Raw genomic sequence first — 16,322 nt, forward strand, 5'->3', positions numbered from 1 at the left:
AGGAGAGGCTTAAAGAGCTGGGCATGTTTAGCTTGCAGAAGAGAAGGCTGAGAGGTGACATGATGGCCATCTATAAATACGTGAGGGGAAGTCATAGGGAGGAGGGAGCAAGCTTGTTTTCTGCTGCCCTGGAGATTAAGATGCAGCACAACGACTTCAAACTACAGGAAAGGAGATTCCATCTGAACATCAGGAAGAATTTCCTCACTGTGAGAGCTGTTCAGCAGTGGACCTCTCTGCCCCGGACTGTGGTGGAGGCTCCTTCTTTAGAGGCTTTTAAGCAGAGGCTAGATGGCCATCTGTCAGGAGTGCTTTGAATGTAAATTCCCTGCTTCTTGGCACAGGGTTGGACTGGATGGCCCACAAGGTCTCTTCCAACTCTATAATTCTATGATTATTAGGAAATCACTCATGGCAGAGTATGATTATCTTTCAAGGATAGAGTCTTGGTGGTGGAATCAATAAATGACCATGAAGACCTATTCTGGATTCACATGGTCTTTCACATTAAGGACATAGATTTCCAGATGGAAGGCAACGTTTTGCCCGATGCTCCTTCCTCTTGGCACGTTTCTCTCTTTTGCCCTGTAATTGCACTTCTTCAAAATCCATAGCACTGTTGGTAACAGTTGACTTCCAATTACAATGCTCAAGGGACAGGGCTTACCACTTCTTGGTATTTACACCACATATTTCAAAGTTTGCTTTAAGCCAGTCTTGGAATCAGTTTTCTTGCCCAACGTTTTCCGTTCTTAAATTGAGGATAAAGTAACTGCTTTGGGAGACAGCGATAGGACAGGATAACATGGCTGGCCCAATGAAGTTGATAGCAGAGAACAATTGCCTCAATGTTTGGGGGGGGGCCTTTGAGTTGCTAAGCTGATTTATGAGATCCCTTGATGGTTATGTAAACATCTTTAGTAGATGTCTTTGGGTTGGATGGCCCAAACCCAAAGTACCCTTCAGGGTGAGAAGGGCAGGATATAAATGCATTAAATAAAATAAATAAATAAATAAATATTGTTTATTCTTTCCCTTTTCCCCCTCACTGTGTGAATGAGTTCACACAAACACTCTCCATTCATCTGCCACTGACCTGGCCCATGCCTGATATATATACATTATATATAATATAAAATATAAACATTTTTGGGGCTCCATGAGGAACTTTTGCTTCAAAAAGGGCTCCATGGCTGAAAAAGTTTGAGAACCCTCGATGTAAGACATTATAAGAAAAGAAAACAGAACTGGCTGCGCTGTAATGCTGTGCACCTATGGTGTGATCATACCTGGAATCCAGTGTCGAGTTCCCATCGCACCTCAATCAATAAAAGCTAAACCTTCTACAAGGAGTGCTCAGTTAGTCAGCGCTTCTGGATTTGCTTCTCTACACTACCCTCCAGAGTTTGTGTGCCTTTGAATTTCAGATAGAGTCTACATGGCATCATGTTCCTGTCCTCTCCTGAATAGGCTTCAGATTATTTTTAATCCAGGGAATTCCCTGGCATGCCCAACTCTGAAATTGTTTTAGTGAGCCGCACGCAAGTATAACATCAGAATAAGGGAGTGTGCCAGTAGAGTGCACTTAGGTCTTTCATTAGCATGAAATTCAGTACTGTCTCGCCAGCTGGATTGGAATGAACTGCAGTCCCTAGGATTTCATTTTTTTACTGTTCAGAACAGGCACATATGCACTTTTATAGCACTTTTTAAAAAGTTATATTTATATTTTCATATACTGGTACATCACGTATTTGCAGATTTGAGTATCTTGTAAAATACAGAGCTCCCTTGCAGGGCCATAGCCAGAAAAAAATTTCAGGAGGGGTTTTGAAAATTTCAGGGGGGGGGGGTTGAACCCCTAGCACATACCCCTCCCCGCTACAAACCTGTCAATATCTGCTTGAGATAGTGCCTGGAGGGACTCTTAATGTTTTGCATCTCATAGACTTAGCATGGGGATTTGGTTAACCAGTTAAAATTCATGAGTAAACGAGATTTTTTTTATAACTTGAAAATTTGGGGGGGGGGGGGGTTTGAACCCCTAAAACCACCCCCTCGCTACAGGCCTGGTCCCTTGGTATCTGTTGGGGTGTGTATCCAGGATCCATGGGCAAAAGTAAAGTTTTTCCCTGACATTAAGTCTAGTCTTGTCCAACTCTGGGGGTTGGTGCTCATCTCCATTTCTAAGATGAAGAGCCGGTGTTGTCTGTTGACTGGCATGACTGCATGGAGCGCCGTTACCTTCCCACTTATTTTTCTTCATGTCAGGAGCAACTTGAGAAACTGCAAGTCACTTCTGGTGTGAGAGAATTGGTCGTCTGCAAGGATGTTGCCCAGTGGACGCACAGATATTTTTGATGTTTTTACCATCCTTGTGGGAGGCTTCTCTCGTGTCTCCGCATGGAGGTGGACCTGATGGAGCTGATCCACGCTCTCCCCGGTTTGGATTCGAACTAGCAACCTTCAGGTCAGCAACCCAACCTTCAAGTCATCAGTCCTGCCTGCACAAGGGTTTAGCCCACTGCGCCACCCAGGGCTCCCACTGGAACAGTACCTATTAATCTACTCACATTTGCATGTTTTTGAACTGCTAGGTTGGCAGAAGCTGGGGCTAACAGTGGGAATTCACCCCGCTCACCAGATTCGAACCATTCAGGATTCAAACAAGTTCAGCAGCTCAGTAGTTTAACCTGCTGTGCCACCGGGAAATACCAAACCATGAATCTTAAGTTCCATTCTATACAATAGCCTATAAAAAGAGTCTCTCTTATATAAAATGGCAAAATCAAGATTTGCTTTTTAGAGGTTTTTTTTTTTTTTTTTTTAAAAAGGGGGGTGTATTTTCTAGCCATGGATGGTTGAATCTGTGTCTATAGAATCCATTAATATGGAGGGCTGACTGGAACTCATTTGGAATGTGTTTAGGCCTTATCCAGGTAGGAAAAAAAACTTTGGAAATAGCAAAACTTTCCAGTACTTTCTGTTTTGATTCTTATTGTGTTTTGTGGTTTTGCATCCAATTTCTTTTTAAAAACATTCCAAGTTTTTCTCCTTCCCATCTCCCTTGTGTTTTTCCTTCTCCTTCTCCTGTCAGTGGGCTAAAAGGGGTCGAAATGTCTCAATGTGTGGCGATTTTCACCCCTCTCGCCCAAAAACTGAGTGGGGGGGGGGGGGTGAGGCTTGGAAGCCCTCCCATTGCAGCTAATGGTCTGAAAATTTTTGTTTTTTTCATTAGCGAGACGAAAATTCGTGTAGTTTAGGCTGCCCGTTTTCGTTAGCAGGACACAAATACGAAAATGAGACAACACGAATGAAACTACACAAAACAAACAGCAATTCCATACGAAAGCACAACACTATCTGAAATACATTTTCAATCCTGAATAGATTAGCCACCAGTTGCTGGGACGTACAGATGGGAAGTGATTTTGTGGCCATGTCTTGTCTTGGTTATTCCCGTCAGCCTGTGGTTGGATACTGTGGGAACAGAATGCTAGATGAAATGGGACTTTGGTCTGATCCAACATGGCTCTTTTTATGTTTGTGTATGTAGTACCCACAGCCCTTCCCAAACCCCTTTTCCTGTTGTGTTGGATCTTTTGAGAATTGTGAGCATGAGAGAAAGGACTGTATTGAACTCTATTCTTTTCTGGAAACCTTTCAGAAAAAAAAAGCCCAGAGTAGAGTTGATTGAAATAAACATATACGGATTTTAAGAAGAAGAAAAATATTGCAGCCAAATTTTCCAGCTTTCATTCCCGACAGTGTTTGTTGTCCACATTAATCAAGCCAGCTCTGTTTTCTTTCTTGATAACAAGGGCATCCCCTCTCCCCTTTGCCTTCCTTGGCTCAAGGATTTCTCAGGAACTAGGATGTCAGAAGAAGCCGTTTCAAAACGAACACCAGAAGGTTTCTCTTTCATCTGCCTGTCTCCAGGGCCCTGCCCTTACTCTTTGGCCCAAAACATGAACCAAAAGCCTTTTTATGTTCCCCAGACAGCACTCCATTACTTCCTTTTTTCTTATTCTTTCCCCCTTTTTCTGGCCTGTTGTACCTTTTGCTTTGACCACTCACTTGGGTAACATTAAACTCACAGCAGTTCTGCTCGGTATAAGTCTAGGCTGTCCAGGTGGCTGAAAAATCCTGGCAAGGAAACACATATACTCAGATAAACAGCCAGGGACACAAGTGGGCTTGCAAATAAATCCACAAGAATTAAAAGGCTTAAATTAAACATCACAATAATATTTTTAGCCTACGATTATTACATTTTATTCTGGGCTTAAAACAGAGCTTTTCAAACTTTTCATGTTGGTGACATGCTTTTTAGACAAGCATCCCTTCGCGACACTGTAATTCAGTTTTACTAGCAAACCAGTGGTTAAATAACCCCTTATAAGAGTTTCCCCCTTCTCAAACACTATGTAACAAAAATAAAAATAATTGTTCCTGGGTTGAAGCTATTTTTTCCTGTTTAATAGTGCAGTACATACTTTGAACATAGTTGTTATACTCCAGAAACTTCATTTTTGTGGCTGCCACAAACTATGTTGAATTGGTTGAGACTCGATGAGAGATTCATTGAAAAACTATTGCAAAATGTGCTGCAGGATGTCCCACAAAAACAAAGTTTTAGCATTTTAGTAAACTTTTCCCATGTTTTTAATGATAGAACCAATTAGGAAATGACATTTATAACCCAAGAACAAAAATCGTATTACATAGTGTTATTGTATGTATATATGGCATTTGGAAATTTTTCCTTTACGCTTCTTATGTACAACGCTTCATTCTTGTTTAGTTTCTTTAAAAAAATATTTATTCAAATAGATATATATTTATAAGTGTTTGTTGCATACATTGCAATACTTTCCAGCTATTAGTGTTCCATAATCACTTCTCAGATTTTATATATATGTATATATATTTAAGGGGTCACAATCTTCTATTTAAATAGTAAATATAATGGTATCCGACCTAGGTTCTAAATTAATATCCATTTCCTCCTGGTCTACAGTCTTATAAATTCCCCTATATACATTTTTAGATTAATTTTACATTGAGATGTTGGATTGTTGGTTGCCATTCATTTTGTTGACATTTTCTTTTATGTTTTGACATGCCGTGTAATTCATTCTCTTCCATATCTTTTCCCATTGGGCCATTTTTATCTCTTGGCCTATGTTTGGAGCCCATCGAATCATCGAGTCTTTTACTACTTCCTCTTCCGTGTGGCAAGTCAGTAGAATTTTGTATATCTGATATAAGTCCTTTTGGTTTCTGGAACATCGCCACATCAAACCATGTTTTAGTTTCTTCTCTAGTCTCTCCATGGGGTTCACCGCAAACGTCAGTGTCAACAGGTGTATTTTTCTTAATTAGGAACATATCCATTTTAGTGGTCATTACTGCAACTGAATGAATAATCTGTGCAAAGTTTAATGATTATAACAGTACTGACACTTGAATAGCACAAGCACTCCACTTCTGTAGTGATTAACCCTCTTTGGAGGTTGTAAAATAGAGGCTGGATGGCAATCTGTCGGGATGGCTTTGATTGTCAGTTTCTGCTTGGCTGATGGGATATGGACTAGATGCGCTTTGGGGGTCTCTTTCTCCTTCCCCTTCCCTCCTCCTCCTCCTCCTCCTCCTCCTCTTCCAACTCCAACTCCTCTAGGGGCTGACAATGCTCTCCTTCTCCAGGAGCATTTTTCCTGACACACCGCACCCTATATTCCCCCTTCGGACCCGCCATGGCCTCTGTATCCGAGCTCGCCTGCATCTACTCCGCCCTCATCCTCCACGACGACGAAGTCACCGTCACGGAGGACAAAATCAACGCCCTGATCAAAGCAGCAGGAGTCAATGTCGAACCCTTCTGGCCTGGCCTCTTTGCAAAGGCCTTGGCCAATATTGACATTGGAAGCCTCATCTGCAACGTAGGAGTCGGCGGTGGGGCCCCGGCTGCTGCGGCCCCTGCAGGTGGAGGGGCCCCAGCTGGCGGTGCTGCTCCTGCTGAGGAAAAGAAAGAGGAAGAGAAAAAAGAAGAGTCGGAAGAATCTGATGACGACATGGGTTTTGGTCTCTTTGACTAAGCCAGCTTTTGTACTCTAATAAAATACAAAAGTGTAAATAAAATCTGACTTGATTTTGAAAAAAAAAAAAAAAGAATGTGAAGAGGGCGTTCCATTTCCAACTGTCTCTCTGAACACACATGTATGTATGCATACACACATTCCTGAATGACAGTTTTATAGGAATGCCATAGTTTCACTCTGAGATAGGAAACCTATATCCTGATTATAGCATTCCTTGGATTTTCTTAGTGGGTCTGTAGATAGTTTGTAGGTTGTGTTTCCTACAAATCCAGCAAATGCTACGTTCAGCAAAAGACAAGAGGGATCTGCTAACTTCTGCAGGAGTCTACTGTATACTGTGTTTCCCCGAAAATAAGACAGTGTCTTATATTAATTCTTGCTCCCAAAGATGTGCTAGGTCTTATTTTCAGGGGATGTCTTATTTTTCCATGAAGAAGAATGTACAGTAGTTGTCATCACAAATCAACATAACCAGACAAACTGTGAATCCTATCAAGAATTTCTTGTTACTACCATTATTTTCATGTACAGCTGGTATGTACATTTACCAATCCTGCATGCCCTGGTGTTCTGTTTGGCAGGTGCCGGGCATGCTTCCAAATAAAAACTTTGCTAGGTCTTACTTTCGGGGGAGGCCTTACATTTAGCAATTCAGCAAAACGTCTACTAGGTCCTATTTTTTGGGGATGTCTTATTTTTGGGGAAACAGGGTAGCATGCAGCTGTGGACAAGTTTACATAGGGACCACCAAATGCTGTAATGCCCAAACACGAATCAAGGAGCATGAAAGGCATTGTAGACTAACAGGTTGTCCTGTTGCTATAGTCTCACTTGTAATTCAAGATAGAATAATACACATAATCTGACTGTAAACGATTAATAAAGAACATGGGAAACAATCAATCACATTTAGGAATGTTTTACAAAGATATAACAAACATCATATTCATGTTTGAATATTTTTCAAAATAACTCATAGGTTCCTCCAAGGTTTTGTAGTCATAACTTTAAATTAATCCAGTATAGTCCGTGTGAGTTCAAACTGTTGTAAAAAGTCTTTACAAGTACAGTAGAACCTCGGTAGTCCGAGTTAAACGGGCGGCCTCAGCTCGGTCAACCCGGATCACTCAGATTACCAGGTTCCTTGTTCTCCCTTTGGCGGTGGCTTGGAGCCAGGGAAGCGGGTGTCGCTTCTCTGGCTCCAAGTGGCCACCAAAGGGAGAAAGCTTCTTCATTCGGCGGGTGCTTCCTCCAAGCACCCGCCAAACGAAGGGGCTCTCTCTCCATTTGGTGGAGGCTTGGAGCCAGGGAAGCGACTCCCGCTTCCCTGGCTCCAAGCCTCCACCAAAGCCTCTTCGTTCGGTGGGTGCTTCCTCCAAGCACCTGCCGAACAAAGAGGCTCTCTCTCCCTTTGGCGGAGGCCTGGAGCCAGGGAAGAGACACACTTCCTGCTTCCCTGGCTCCAAGTTTGTGTCAGCCATTGAGCGGGTGAAGGGGGAGGGCCTCAAAAGCCCTTCCCGTTCACCCGCACGCTCGCGCCTCAGCTCCTTCGTCACACCGGGGGCCGGCAACACAGGCGCCCGGAGTGGCGAAGGAACCGGCCATGTGTGTTGCTAGGCAGATAGCAAGCTACCTAGCAACACGCACGGGGTGCTCACCCCTTGGGAGGTGACCCCTGCGTGTTGCTAGGTACCTTGCTATCTACCTAGCAACACGCACGCCAGCGAGCAGGTGAATGGGGAGGGCCTTTGCGGCCCTCCCCATTCACCTGCTTGGATTACACGGAGGCTCGGACGAGCGGGGCTCGAATGAGCGGGGTTTTACTGTACGTGATGATCAGGAACGTGATCAGGAAAACAACAAGGGTTCCCGGGTGCTTTTATCCTTTCAGGAAAAGTATCCCTTCTTCAGGTTGCTTGCTGCATGTATTTGAACTAGTGTCTTTAGAAGATTTATAGGCTATATTTAAAGAGACAACATAATAGATATGCTATACTAGCACCCAGTAATAACAAGTGAGACTATAGCAACAGGACAACCTTGTGTTTATACTAGATTTATAGATATCTGTTTAGTTAGCCACTTGATGAACCAACCTGGACACAGTATATTATTTGAGAACACAGAAACTGAAATGCTGGACCACTTTAACAACCACCATGTCAGACTACACAGAGAAGCCATTGAAATCCACAAGCATGTGGACAATTTCAACAGAAATGAGGAAACCATGAAAATGAATAAAATCTAGCGACCTGTATTAAAAAAATAACCTCTCAAATCAGGACAGTAAATAAAGAACAACACTTAGAAAACAGGGGAATTCCAGACAGGAAACAATCAAGGTCAGCCAACATTTCCCAACAAAGGTTTCCTCCAGGCAGCTACCAGCCAGGCTTTGAAGCTGCAAGGCTATTCAGTGCTAATCAAAGTGGCCAATTGCAATATTCACACTTGCCTCAAACTGACAAGAGTTCTTTCTCCCATCCTGGACATTCCACAGATATATAAACCTCATTTGCCTAGTTTCCAACAGACCTCACAACCTCTGAGGATGCCTGCCATAGATGTGGGTGAAACATCAGGAGAGAATGCTTCTGGAACATGGCCATATAGCCGGGAAAACTCACAGCAACCCTATAAATGAAATATTTTCAGGAGATATGTTATGTCCCCATACATTTTGTTATTACAGTTTATGTATGTGTCTGTACCTCTTTATTTTGATTTTAACTTCCAGTGAAACTGAATTATTATGTTGTAAAATGTTGCATGCATAAAAGTGGTGTATTACCAAAACAAACTGTTAAGAAATCTGTGCTTTGGAGAAGTCATTTTGAAAAAACTGCAATGCAGGCATTGCCACATAATGATTACAAGTATGCATACCTTAGGGAAGCAATTGATTTTTTAAAGATTTATCATACATACAAACACATATATCACAATAGATTTGAAAAAAAGGAGAGGACAATATGTAAAAACTGAACTGCAACAATTTTACAATATAACTGTCCTGATTTTTTTTAAAAAAAGAAACAGTGCTTTTTAGTTGTATGAGTAAATATAATTGATTGGCAAATGTGATGTCTGAATTGGGGATGCTGATAGTCAATAATGGGAGCAACAGAAAAAAGGCAATGCATTTCTGATGGGTGGAAGGCACACAGGCAAAGCCATGTATTGCAAGCACACCCTTGAGAAGGAGTTACAGAGGCCATACTGGATTTTGTAAACAACCACACACAGACTAATAAAACTACCTTCTATCACATAGTAGGAAGCAATGTCATGACAGAAGAAAAGTGGGCAGCTTCACACAAGGCTTATTTTAGTCAGCGTTCACTTCTGAAATGGGTTTTCAGTGCTACTGCTCTGTCCTGCAATACACAAGTAATTACGAATTAGAGATATTCCAGATATGTTTAACATTAACCTTGTGACAAGATGGTCCTAATATTAGGCAGAGTGGGAGAGCCACCTCAGGTAATAGATTATAGGTGCTGGAGATAAAAAAAAAATCTAGGACCCCATCTACACAGCCCACATAATGTGGAATAGGAAACAGATTAACCTGAGGCATCCAGATTATGTCTCAGGCTAATCTGTTTCAAGATGGAATAAACCTGATTATCCAGGTTTAAAAGATGCCTGAAAAAGTTCGGATCTTACTGAAAAATCTGGATCTTTACAGGTATGGAGGCAATGGAACAGTCTCCTGGGGTCTCCATTCGGGATCCCAGCAGGAAGTTCCTACAGCTATCTTACCTCCCACCTGGCTCAGATAATTTGTAAAAGAGAGATGGCAATACCAGCCTCCCCCTTGACACCCCTCTTTAGCTTTTAAAAACAAAGGAAAGCCTCCAGAGAAGCCAGGAGGTATGCCCTATCTTCCTGGAGACTGGAAAATGCAAGTACAGAACTTGGAAGAGGGGAAGGGGGAATTCTTCCCTCCAAAGGTCTTTAGTTTCTTTGCATTTGGGCCAGTGTAGAAGAGCCCTATGTCAACTTGTCCTTCCCCATCTAAGGGCCATTCCACACATCCTCATAATCCAGGACAAATAAGTGGGTTTGAAAATCACAATACCTTGAGTAGAGTCCAGACACGGAGCTTTCACGGAGCTAAATGCTCCCTTGGTGTCCTGACAGGTTTGGCTGTAGTGGATTTTAGAAATCCACAAGACAGACACAAAACATCGGCCTGAAGTTTTTTTTAAAAAATTAACTATCTGAGATGTGCTAGAATTCATAAGCGTTGAAGCAGATATCTGAATGTGCACACAAGAAGATTTCTTGTCATTATCTCTCCTCACCCTCCTACTGCCTTTATTTTTGTCCTCTTGAACCCCATTTCCATTTGGGGTCACTAATCTGCCATGCTGGTGCCCATTGTGTAAATTCAAGCTCTGTTTAATTTCATAAACATCAGAACAAATGCTTACAGAGTGTTCTAATGAAAATTGCTTTCCAGTTGTGCTCCCATTTAGCCACCTGTGTGTCCATGGCTCTATTTGTTGTTTTTTTTAAAAAATATATTTTTATTTACATACATTAATAACTTGCAGTGAAACAGAATACAAAACAATGAACATTTTACAAACACATAGCCCCGCCACAAAAGCCTGAACAAGTATCATTTCCTTTACCATAAAATTTATAAGTCAACCATTTAGCAAATGTCATATCCAAAATTCCTGACCAACAAGGTTGTATTGTTTTACCTTTTCACTCTCTTTGGCTCTATTTGTTTACAACCCTCATCAACTGTTTTGGGATTTTAAAATGTGCATCTGCACTGGAGCAATCCACACAAGCATATAGCAATGAACTTATGTGTTTTTCTTGACTGCATAAATATACATTCAAGTGAATATGTTCATTTTTTGGCTGAAATCGGATTTTTAAGCGCACAATTTTAACACGTGTTTTTCAGGTGTTAATGTGATCCAGTGTGCATTTTCATCAAATGTCATCTAACCACTCTCCCCTTTTATTCTAGTTTCGTCCGCACTTTAGGACCTGTGTAGAAGAGCCCTTTTCTCTTTTGTACCAGTGTTGAAAAGCAATTCAATTGCTAACCCAATCAACATTTTGAAATGAAATTGTGGGGTATCCTTTTCTTCCTCACAGGCAGCAAAATGTCTTGGACCTTGAGACTGAGCAAGCATAAGTAGTCCTTGTACAAACATCCAGACAGAGGAGCAAAGGTTTCCAGAATAGGAAATGCAATTGCCAGGCAGGCCCCTGCCTGGGAGCAGAACTGCTAAGTTTAGATGTGAAACAACGGACACTAGACACATCTGCTCTCTGTGGTGGGTCTTCAGGGCAATTCCCCAAGTTGTATCAAGCAAAACAAGAGAAGACTTCTTGGAACAAGCACCCAACCCATTAGGCACTGAAGCCTCATGAACCTGAAGCAGTTGTGTGGTCAGCAGGCTGGGAAAACCTATGTTTGAACTTTTGTCCGATCTTTGCTCCTAGTTATTCCTGGGCATGCCTTCCTCTCTCAGCATTATGACTCAGAGGGATAGATCAGTTTGTTTTCCCATGGGGCACAGAAGGCCTGCCAAGGGCAGGGAGGATATGGCAGTTTTACAAGCTGTTTGCTTCAAGACTACAAAGAAGCAGCATTCTTGCATAAGCTCTTATCACTTGAAACATAAATATTGAAGAGGAGGACTGTGTAAAGCCAAGGGAGGCCCAGAGAAATATATGGACAGCAAAGTCAAAGACCCAACAGATCAAACCAAATGCCTATTTAGTTGATTAGAGATCCTGGGATAATAACTTTTGAACTCTAAACATATTTGCATGTCCAAAGAAATGAGTAAGAGGCTGATGTAACTTGAGAAAGCCAATCAACAATTCATGGCAAGCGCAAGATATCGCTATGCACCTCTTTCATCCGAGGAGAAATGACCATGAGAACAAGAGGAGGGTGGCTACCTCTGGTGGACAAGACTTGACAATCCCCTAAAAATGTAGTGACTTCTGAATGATTTGAAATAGATAGCAAGGGAGAACAGTCTATACTTTTGTATTTATTTATGACATTAATGTCCCTCCCTCCCCCTTCCACAAAGGGATTTAAGGCTGTGTTTCCAGACGGCCTCCCTTTAAGGTGCTAATCACGTCTAGGTCTGCTTTGGCTCAGTAAGATTGCTTTCTCCTTTATAGACATTCAGCCCTGGACTCAGAAAGTGTTACAAATTAGAAACTTTGCACATGTTATGTGCGGTTTATTTATTTTCTTCAATAACAAGGGTATAAACTGAGGGGTAAATAAGCATGGAAACTGTAACATAGCAAGGGATAGGGTTAGGGTTTCCTCCTGACATTAAGTCCAGTCGTGTCCAACTCTGGGGTTGGTGTTCATCTCCATTTCTAAGCCGAAAAGCCAGCGTTGTCCATAGATGCCTCCTAGGTCATGTGGCTTGCATGACTTGCCATTACCTTCCTGCCGGAGCGGTACCTACTGATCTACTCACATTTGCATGTTTTTGAACTGCTAGGTTGGCAGAAGCTGGGGCTAATAGCAGGAGCTCACCCCACTCTCCGGATTCAAACCGGTGACCTTTTGGTCAGCAAGTTCAGCAGCTCAACAATGTAACCCGTTGCGCCATGGGGGGCTCCTTAGCAAGGGATACATTCATTATTTTTGTGATGCAGTCATTAGTATTATAGATTCAGGGTGGTGGTCTCACTAAATGGTAGAAGAAGGTTGTCACATGGTGAAAGTGCTACCTGGAATATGCTGTGTTAGCTTATTCATTGTGTCAGAAGCAAATTAAGGATACGGTTATAAGGTATTTAAATACACAAACAAAGTTAAAAACTTGGCATTATACTAGATTTCCTTTGACCAGAAGCTGGCCACTTGGAGAGCCTCTGGTGTCACTGTGAGAAGATCCTCCATTGTGCGGATATTTTAAAATGGCTACAAACAAATATGGTTCAGTGGGAGAGTAAAGCAATACACTTTATGTGTGTTATAGGGAGGGATGCTAACTTCGCTGTGAATATGTCACTGCAGCGTACAATAGTAATGAAAAGGTGGACTGCATATTAACAACCTTTATGAACAGGATAAAAAATAAAGTTGTTGCTATTTTAATAGAACTATATGAAACCAGAGTGCAAACTCCATTTCAAATACTGTGGACAGTTCTGGTCACCATGACATAAAAATAACACAATACAGCTGGAAAAAGTACAGAGAGAGGTAAGCTAAATGATCAAGGCACTGGGGAAACGCCTCTATGAAGAAAGCTTCATAGAGAGCTTTTTCATTTAGAAAAAGATTAGTAGGGGGGCATAGAGAAATTGATACTTTTGTCCATATCAAAGACAAGGTTCATTTAATGAAGCTGACTGGCGGAAATGCAAGGAAGACAAAAATACTTCTTTTGTAGTACGAACAGCTAACCTATGGTATCTGTTCACGCATAAGATGGGAAGCTTTCAACAGGGAGCAGTATCACTCAATGTTAAAAGGCAGCGTCTAACTAGTCCCCCCCTCTGATTTTTCTTTTTGGCTAAGAATAATATGACAAAACAACAAGAAAGCCTTAAGAAGTGACAATAGAAAACACTGCTGTCTTCAGTTTGCATGTCCATACTGTAAGCTTCAGGACCTTATCACATTGAGAAATTTCCCGTCGTAGGACACTTCCGCCTCTTTTCAAACATGGAGAGGCACCGAGCTCATCACATGAGTTAAACTACTTCTGGTTATCATGCATAGCTCTCCGTGGTCAAAAAGAGGCAAAAGGGTCCTGAAAGTTGGGAACTCAGGCAATCAACCTCATCACATTGAGAAAATTTCCCTTCGTAGGACACTTCAGCCTCTTTTCAAACATGGAGAGGCATGGAACTCATCACATGTTCCAGGTTTGAAAAGAGGCAGAAATGTCCTGAAAGGAGGAAACTCTGAAGATGGGCCAGCAATCCTGTTCAGAAATGCTACCTTTTATTGTGCTTTACTTCCATGTTTACAACTGAAAAACAGGTGGGATGGGAACCATCAAAGTTTCCTGACCTATTTCACTGCCCAACTGTCAGCAGTCTCTTGTTTCCTATGGGGTTTGATGCAGATCAATAGGATCCCATGGAAAATTATGATTTTAACCTTGATCACTGTCTCTTGTATTCTCTGCGGTTTGTTGCGGTTTTTCCATGGGTAGATCAGGTTTTAAACCAGTGTCAGTCTCCTTTAATGTAAAGTGCTTTGGGTTGAGCAAGGGATTGCTTCGTTTTTGTTTCTCCTGATTTTAAAAAAGTAAAACTGACCTTGTGATGAATGTAAGATGAATGTATTGCCAGCTCTTAAGCTTCCATGTGTGAGTGTGATGGGGAGGCAGAACTTGAAATGGGACTGCTGACGATATAAGAGGGGCGATTCTCTACGCTAAAAGGATAGTCACCCATACTTCCCCTCTCAATGTGATGAGGTTGTCAGTGAACAAGGCAGTGTGATTCCACAGTCAAAACCTAAGTGTGGAAGCACCCTTGGCTTTCAGAACAATTAGACAAAACCATAAGGAGCTAAAGCTAGTAATGACTACCAGTGCCAGTCAGTTGTGATGGGTAATGTATACCACTTCCAGGGGCAGAGATTGACCGTGTCTCAACACCAGCTGCTAGGGATCAAATGCTAGAAAAGACAATTACCCTCTGTCCTGCAGCCTACACTACACATAGCTGTTATAGTAGATGTGCTTTTAGGGAAATGCACTTCGACTCTGCAAAACGTGAGTGTAAAAGCAATTTCTATTTGTCCACCCAAATGCACATACAGATCCCCTGCTACTTATACTGGATGTGCTGGAAGTCTAGCGAAAGGGCTGAGCGCAAAAATGTGGAGATAAGAGTCTTTTGTGTTCTTCTTTCTTTCCCCTTTCAAAACTTCATGTGTTGAGCTAAATGCCCAAATGAGACTCTTGGTATTAAAAACAACAACAGCAAAACCAAACAGGCCCTAAAACCTAATCTTCTACCTTGTTTAAGCATCTGCTTGGAAGCATTCCAAACGCCATCTTTTTCATCATCATCTGCAATTAGATCATACACTCCTGCAATTAGATCATACAATCCCTGTGTGCATAAGGCATGCTAATACTCCCCCCCTCCCCCCCCCCGGTCTTTAGAACTTATAGAAAACTGGCTTCCTAAAGTGATTTGAGCCACATTTTCTAAGTGGCAAGTGTATAGTAAATGGCCATATGTTACCACGCCCAAATCACAAATTTGGACAGTGTGTCTACTATATATATATACATACATATACATACACACACACACACACACACACACACACACACGAGGGTTGAATGAAAAGTAATGCCTCCACCTTCGTAACTCCTCAGCAGATGGCAGTACTGATATGTGGTAGGTACTGGCTTGTTCAGTAGACTCTCCTCTACACTTCCATTTGGTGGGAAGCCTTAGCATTGAATGGTTGTGTTGTTAAAGTGTGAAGTATGGAACCCTGAGCAGACAGTTGGTCAATGCGACTTAAGCAACGTGCAGTTGTTGAATTCTTGACAGCAGAAGGTGTCACCCCAGAAGAGATTCATCAGAGAATGCAAGCTGTTTATGGTGATTGTGTTGATGTGAGTACTGTGCATCGTTGGGTGAGTAAGTTTAAAGATGTTGAGGTGGGAACATCTGACTTGCGTGACAAACACAGAGTTGGAAATCCTGTGACAGCAACCACTGCGTTTCACAAGCAAAAGGTTGACAGATTGATTCAGGATGATCATCGTATCACTCAGAGAGAAATTTCAAGCATAATCGGCATTTCATAAGAACATGTGGGTCACATTATTGCTTTGCTTGGCTATCAGATGATCTGTGCATGATGGGTACCCAGGATGCTGACACCTGAAATGAAAGCATCAGGAACTCCTCTTGCGTTACGAGAATGAAGGTGACACCTTTCTCCATTCAATTGTGACAGGAGACGAAACATGGGTATACCATTACGACCCGAAGATGAAGCATCAGTCTATGGAATATTGACACAAAGATTCGCCCCAGAAAAATAAATTCAAGACACAGCTGGAAAAATCGTGGTAACAGTGTTCTGGGATGCAGATGGTGTTATCCATGTTGATTTCCTTGAACGTGGAACCACAATAAATTCATAGTGTTACATCACAATGCTGCGAACTTTGAAACAACGGCTAACAAGGGTCCGTGCCACCACAGCAGAACTTCAGA

At 42.0% G+C, this 16,322-nt stretch overlaps 1 protein-coding gene across 1 annotated transcript; it reads left to right on the forward strand.

Moving 5' to 3' along the window:
• The first annotated feature begins 5,744 nt into the window (after positions 1-5,744).
• Positions 5,745-6,141, forward strand: LOC134299951 (large ribosomal subunit protein P1). Its single transcript, XM_062984248.1, has one exon. It carries the CDS (start codon positions 5,757-5,759, stop codon positions 6,096-6,098), a length of 342 nt encoding a protein of 113 aa, XP_062840318.1. The 5' UTR covers positions 5,745-5,756; the 3' UTR covers positions 6,099-6,141.
• The last annotated feature ends 10,181 nt before the right edge of the window (positions 6,142-16,322 follow it).

The sequence above is a fragment of the Anolis carolinensis genome, chromosome 6 (genome assembly GCF_035594765.1).
Source record: "Anolis carolinensis isolate JA03-04 chromosome 6, rAnoCar3.1.pri, whole genome shotgun sequence".
NCBI lineage: Eukaryota > Metazoa > Chordata > Lepidosauria > Squamata > Dactyloidae > Anolis > Anolis carolinensis.

What these genes read in the sequence shown, in the direction of transcription:
- LOC134299951 (XM_062984248.1), top strand. Translation starts at nt 5,757, where the DNA reads ATGGCCTCTGTATCCGAGCTCGCCTGCATCTACTCCGCCCTCATCCTC.